General features: G+C 37.5%; 1 protein-coding gene across 1 annotated transcript in view; it reads left to right on the forward strand.

The window, feature by feature from the left end:
* POLA1 (polymerase (DNA directed), alpha 1, catalytic subunit) overlaps positions 1–6,942 on the forward strand; it is a gene marked incomplete at its 3' end in the record, with an annotated part of 55,113 nt that overhangs the window by 7,211 nt on the left and 40,960 nt on the right. The window contains exons 3-4 of the mRNA XM_008579964.1: positions 1,070–1,166; positions 2,200–2,280. Coding sequence (XP_008578186.1) covers positions 1,070–1,166; positions 2,200–2,280 — 178 coding nt within the window. The remainder of the gene's footprint in view (positions 1–1,069; positions 1,167–2,199; positions 2,281–6,942) is intronic.

Here is a 6,942-nt window from a genome sequence, read left to right on the forward strand (position 1 = left end):
GGGATCGCAACCCTCAGTGTCGCGCCCATACCAGACCGGGACCGGCCACGGGATCGCAACCCTCGGTGTTGCCCCCCCCCGCACCTCGCTCAGCCAGTGAGCGGCCTGTCTGTATGTGGGATCCGAACCCTTGGCGGGAGCGCCAGTGCACTCCCAAGCGGCGCACTGTAGCAGTGCGCTACCTGGCCGGCCAAGAGAGGAATTTTTAATGGAGTATCTATGTGATCTTGCTAACCAGCCCCCAGGATCTATCTGTAAAGAGAGTGGCCTGCCACCATGGGCAGCTGCAGCAGTGATGTGCATCTGTTCTGTTTGTTGCTTTAACTGTGTGGAGACGGTCTGCTTTATTCATACCAGTAGCTCATGGTGCTCTGACCTTCTGGCAGCCAAGGTAATCAGAGGACCTACCACACTCTCTGGACTTGCCTTTCAAAATAGCTCCGCATTCAAGTCCCTGTGCAGTTCCAAGACCTGAGAATGGTGGAGGAATCAATCAGTGGTAATGCAAACAGGTCACTCAAACCATTTCTAGTTTGCATGTAGAATATAGAGTCTATTTGTTTTGCTCATTTTTAGAGGGGGACAGATGAGGAAGATTTTCTTTTTGCATTATATTTGGTTAGTCGAACAGTTATTAAAATTATTGTCTATTTGCAGAGCATACATCAGCTAGTGGAGAGGAAGGTGGCATGCCTTACAGGTTTGCTGAGTGTAGGAGAAACCAGTCTAGAAATTACAAGAGAATAATCCCCAAAGCATCTAATGAAGAATTGGCTATAATTCAGTTTGTTTTTTATGAAGTAGATGAGTAATTGATGGTGTGACAAGTGTATTATGCTAATGGAATCATTTAATATCTTCTGTTAACACTCAACCAAAAAGTAATACTAAGTTAATTGATGTCTATTTAAGGAAAACCCTGTAGTGGTGTTGAATGTCAGAACTCATGATTTGGTTGCAGCTACTCTTTCAGGCTGCCATTTCTGTTTCAATTTGACAATTTTTCCATCAGAATTGTTTAACAGTTTCACTCCATTTGAAGCTTTTTCTCAAACTTGTGTAATGGCAGGTCGAGGACTTCACAAGTGTTTATGAAGAAGTTGATGAAGAACAGTATTCGAAGCTGGTTCAGGCACGCCAGGATGATGACTGGATCGTGGATGACGGTATGTGGGAGGAAATTGCCTGTCAGGCACTGAATTAGTTGCTTCTCGTAGGTTATGTGGTGGAGTTGCTGCTTTGCCTAGGCAGATGTAACACACTGTTAGGATCACACCTTTGGTTTGGATTTTCCTTAATTATTTGAGGATGAGGAAGCAAAACAGTAGGAAGCTCATTTGGGGACATTTTGGAGAGTCTAGGCACATACCTCAGGATATAGTATAAATCCTCTAGGAAATAGCTGTGTCGAAATTGGGAGGAGCCACATGCCTGTGGGGCCAACACACAGCATTTGGAATTAAGGGACGCAGGTTCAAGTTCTGTCTTTCTTACTTGCCAACTGTATGACCTTAGACAAGTCACTTAAACTCTCTGAGCCTCAAGTTCTTCATCTGTAATGTGGGGATGAGAAAACTGCCTGTCTCCCAGAATTGTTATGAGAAGTACATGAGGTTCTAAGTGTGAAAAGTAACTTGAGCAGTGGAAAGCACTGTGTAAAAGCTGGTCCTGATGTTCTTATGCCACCTGTAGAAAGCACACTGATTGTTGTGTATGGGGTCTGACTCCTTGGGCATGTGAATGCTAACCACAGGGAAGAGATGTAGACTGTGCTGTGACTATGTTTATGTTTCTCCTGCAATAGGATTCAGCTATATTGCCAGTTTTTTCTTGTAGACTGGGATGCTTTTCTGGGCTTGTGGTAATTTTGATTCTTTTTCTTTTTATTCTTCTGGTAGAGTAAAACTGCTGTAAAGCATCGTTTTGTGGCAAACTTTGATCCTGTGGGCTGAGGCATTTCCCTAGTTCACCTAGCTAGGTATATTATACTATTGCTTTGGTTTTGACTCCACACTTGCTGTGTGAATGCTGTGCCCTGTCTGACGCCTATTTGAACAGGATTCTGTTGCACTTAAAAATGGCACAGGCCATGAGAACATCTGAGTGGGTATAAAAGGTTTTTTTTCTGTCATGGCTAAAATATTATTGGCCACTTTTAGAAACTTGATTCCAGTATAGTATTAAATTTTGTTCCTGCAGATGGTATTGGCTATGTGGAAGATGGCCGAGAGATTTTTGATGACGACCTTGAAGACGATGCCCTTGATGCTAGTGAGAAAGGTACTCACATTTTGTTTTCAAGAGTGTTGTTTTGAGATTTAAAGAATTGTCTGAAATTTGAGATGACTTGGTACTCTCATACAATTTCCCTTTGAGGGAGAAGTACCTACCACAATTGTTTGTAGGCATAGAATATGTTCTGATACTGAGAGAAGCATAGTTATGTAGAAAATTATCATTATTTATTTATTTATTTTTGGCAGCTGGCTGGTATGGGGATCTGAACCCTTGACCTTGATGTTAAATGTAGAAAATTAAACATAAGAAGCAAAGTAACACCAGAAAATGAAAAGTTTCATGTCTTTATTTTCCAAAGAGTTTGGTTTTTTACTTATTTTGAGATTTTCATTCCTGTGGTCATTTAGACTTGCTGATTTTGAGGGATGCCTTTTAATTCCTACTGAAGTGATGTTCTTAGAATTTTAGCTCTTTGGTAATTGTATAGTACAATTTTACAGTATAGGTTTAGAACTAGAGTAATCAATTTGCTTTGTTTAATTGAAATTTAAAATGAATGAATGTATCAGATTTTTTTAGCTACACAATCATTGGCAATTTTTTTTTTTTCTAAGTAAACAAGCCTGATTTGGTTTCCGTAAAATGAGAACGGGAAATTCTCTTCAGTATTTGTTTTTATTGGTTTAGTTTGTTAATTAGTCTTCTACCATCAAGTGGTAAACTAGGGGTCAGCAAACTATGGCCCACTCACAGCAGGTTTTTTTAAAAACAAGTTTATTGAGATATAATTCACATACCATACAGTGGCTTTTAGTGTTGTCACAGAGTTGTGCAGCCATTACCACAATCAATTTTAGAACATTTCGTTACCCCAAAAGGAAATAATACCTATTTTTATACAGCCCTCGAGCTAATTCTTAGGTTTTTACACTTTTAAAGAGTGTTTAACAAAAAAAAAAAAGAAAGAAAAACGTGCAAGAGAGATGTATGTTGCTACAAAGTCTAAAGTCTGTGCTGTTTTGCACTTTACAGTCTGGACCCTCATTTGTACATTAACATTTATAGATTAATATTTTGCAACATTTGTTTCCCCTCTCTCTCTTCCCAAACACGTGCAGAGACTTTTTTTTCAGTGAACTTCAGCGGTGACCTCCTAAGAATAAGGATACTTGTCTACTTAACTATGATACTACTAACATGATATTATCTAATATCTTATCTATGTTAAAATTTCCCCAATTAGCCCAGTAATGTTTTTTATAGCTATTTTTTTAAAATGCAGATTCCACTTTATTTTTTATGTCTCTTTAATCTTAGTGTAGAATAGCACCTTCCTCCCCACCTCTTTTTGTCTTTCATGACATTGACGTTTTTTTTTTTTTAAAGATGACCGGTAAGGGGATCTTAACCCTTGACTTGGTGTTGTCAGCACCATGCTCACCCATTGAGCTAACCGGCCATCCCTATATGGGGTCCGAACCCATGGCCTTGGTGTTATCAGCACCACACTCTCCTGAGTGAGCCACGGGCCGGCCCTGACATTGACGTTTTAAAGGGACCAGGCTTACTGTTTTGTTGAATGTTTCACAACCTGGAATTTGCCTGCTTGCTTCTTTGTGTTTAGATTCAGGTTAAATATTTTGGCAACAATAAATAAATATTTATTTATAAATAAATGTTTTGGCAACATCTACAATATAGATGAAGTTGTGGCCTTCCAATTGATCATAACAGGGCCATATAATGTCAGTCATCCCATTATTATTGATATTAAGTTTGTTCTCTTGGTTAAGGTGTTTGTCAGATTTCTTCCTTGTAAAGCTACCTTTCTCCTTTGTGATCAATGCAAATATGGGTTGATAATTTGAGACCATGTGTATATCTCATTTCTCCATGAATTTTCACCCAATGCTTTCAGGATCTATTGATCCTTCTCTCCTTTTCTAAATTATCACTTCAAAACTCACAGATTTCTAAAAAACTTACTGTTATAATTTAGTATCCATTATCATCATTTTTCCTTATGCTTTTCTTTTCTTTCTTTCTTTCTTTTTTTTTTTGGTGGCTGGCCAGTACAGGTATCTGAACCCATGACCTTGGCATTATAAGGCTGTGCTCTAACCAACTGAGCTAACCGGTCAGCCCCCATGATTTTCAAATTATCTCAGATTTGGCCAATGGAGCTGGCTCCTGTGTCCTTTTGATATGGCCCCATCAGTCCTCAAGCATTTCCTTGCTTTCTGGGCCAACAAGATGTTCCGGGTTTATCTTGTACACTTCCTGTCCCAGACCTGGAATCAACCATTTCTCCCAAGAATCCTGGCTCTTTTTAATGGGGAATGGTATTCAGATCTGGGGGGTGGATATGCTCATTGCTACTGGGGTGTAATAGCTTCTAGGTCCTTTCAGTGAGCAGAGCTAGGAGATTATATGTATGTATGTCATGAATTCATACTGATATATACAATTGTTTCAAATCCAACATCACCGGCTTCTTCATCTTCCCAATTCTATATTTACATCTGCCTTTGCCTTTAATGAAAACCCTTGTCTTCTAAAATATACACAAAATAGTTTTAGAATTACTAAACCAATACCTCTACCAACAACCTTTCTAAGTAAAGCTTATGATTTCTTTCCAGTTTTATTTGTTCTTGGCATATACCCTGCTAAGGGTCTACAGTCAGAATGTTGTGTTCAGAAGTTATATATGAAAAGTAATTTATGTTATATTAATGTGTGTTATATTATCAATTTACTACACAGGTTCATTTGTTTTTGTTTGTATTCGAATTTCAGTTTTTAAAAAATCATTTTGTTTTAATTTAATCTTTTGAATATTATAAAACAGTTAGATGATTTTAAAATCAAAATGATAGATAAATCTTGCTCTCATCCCTGTGCCTTCTACCTCGTTTCTACCCATCTCCGTAGGTAACAATTCTTATTAGCTTCTGATTTATCCTTCCTATGTTTCCTTTTACAAAAAATAAGCAGGTGTGTATTTTTTTTCCCCTGTGGAATGTTATTTATTCATTCATGCATTAGTTAAATTAGAATTTGTGGACTGTCTTTTTGGTTTCTGCCAGCCTGTGTGATGTAAAGCTCTATACTTTGGTAGCAGTGTGGCTAATTGTGTGTTCCTAGTTTGTATGAGTCCATGAAGAAGGGAATGAACTCATGTGCTCCTTTTATCTCCCTGAACTGAGGAAGCCTCTGTTAGAGTTATGGCTATGTTCTTAATTGTCTCTATCATCTTGAACTAGTCCCATCACCTATCTGGACCTTGGTTTTGTCAACTGTAAATTAGGAGATTGGACTGGACAGGGAGCTTCTCTAAGAAAGGACCCATGTCCTGGTCATCCCAATGTCGATCACAGTAACAGACACAAAGAAAATAAGAGGGTACTTCATAAAGCTCATGGAAAAATTGGATTAAAATATAACATGAATATTTCCATGAACTTTTGGAAGACCCCTTGTATGCAGTATTTGAATAAATGAGCCATCTCTGTGTTTCCATAGTTATCACATTATCTCTTCCCAGTAATACATTAGGGAAAAGAGTGATTTGACATTCTGGAAGAGAGCTAGTCTTAGAAATTTTTGTTTTATTCTTTGCCAACAACATTCACCCACAAGTCCCCACTGTTTCAGTGTCCCTCACTTGGAGCCCAGTAAGGTCACAAGATCTTAGGAGGGGAAATGGAATTCTGCAGTCTACTTTAAAGATTTTTAAGAAATTGTAGATTTCTGTCTAGAAGTAAAAAGGTCAACTCTTTATGGTGTGAGTACAATTCCTGGCATGTTGTTTTCAAATAGAGGTAGAGAAAAAAAATCAACCAGGAGCCATTGAATAAAAATCATTGGGAAAATGCAATAAAAGAAAACAGAAACACTAAATAAATTGTGGAAGAATTCCACCTCAAATGTTTACTCATGTTTATCTTTCTTTTTGTCCTTCTGTCTAAGTCCTACTAACGTACAATGGTGAAATTAAAGACCCCTCATTAAGCTTTTTTTGCTATTTAAACCTGTGTTGACCTCTTTTCATACTCTATTTTGAGATCTGAATTTTGCATACTAAACATTTTGGCCATTAATTTTATTCTGTTTTCAAACTGCTCAAAATGATCTCAATAAAAATGTAAGTTCCTTGATGTAGTTCTTGTGCCTCACATTTTTCACAAATTTCCTACAAATCTTTTCATAGCCTTAGGCATATGAAAAATACCCTTTTTAAAAAAATTGTGGTAAAATACACTTAAAATTTACCATTAGTGACATTTAGTTCATTCAGTGTTTGCAATCATCTACATTATCTAGTTCCAGAACATTTTCATCACTCCAAACAGAAATCCCATACCCATTAAGCAGTCACTCCCTGGTCTTCCTTCCCCAGCCCCTGGCCACCGTTAATCTGCTTTCTGTGTATTCTGGACATTTATATAAATAACATCATACAATATGTGACTTTTTGGGTTTAGCTTCTTTCACTTAGCATAATGTTTTCAAGTTTCATTCATCTTGTAGCATGTATTAGTACTTTATTCCTTTTTATGACTGAATAATATTTCATTGTGGATATAATATTTTGTTTATCTATTCATTAGCTGATGGACACTTGGGTTGTTTCCCTCGTGGTTATTGTACACAGTGCTGCTGTACTCATTTGTGTATAAGTTTTTTTTTTTTTTTTTTCGT

Source organism: Galeopterus variegatus, unplaced genomic scaffold (assembly GCF_000696425.1).
Source record: "Galeopterus variegatus unplaced genomic scaffold, G_variegatus-3.0.2 Scaffold1995, whole genome shotgun sequence".
Lineage (NCBI taxonomy): Eukaryota > Metazoa > Chordata > Mammalia > Dermoptera > Cynocephalidae > Galeopterus > Galeopterus variegatus.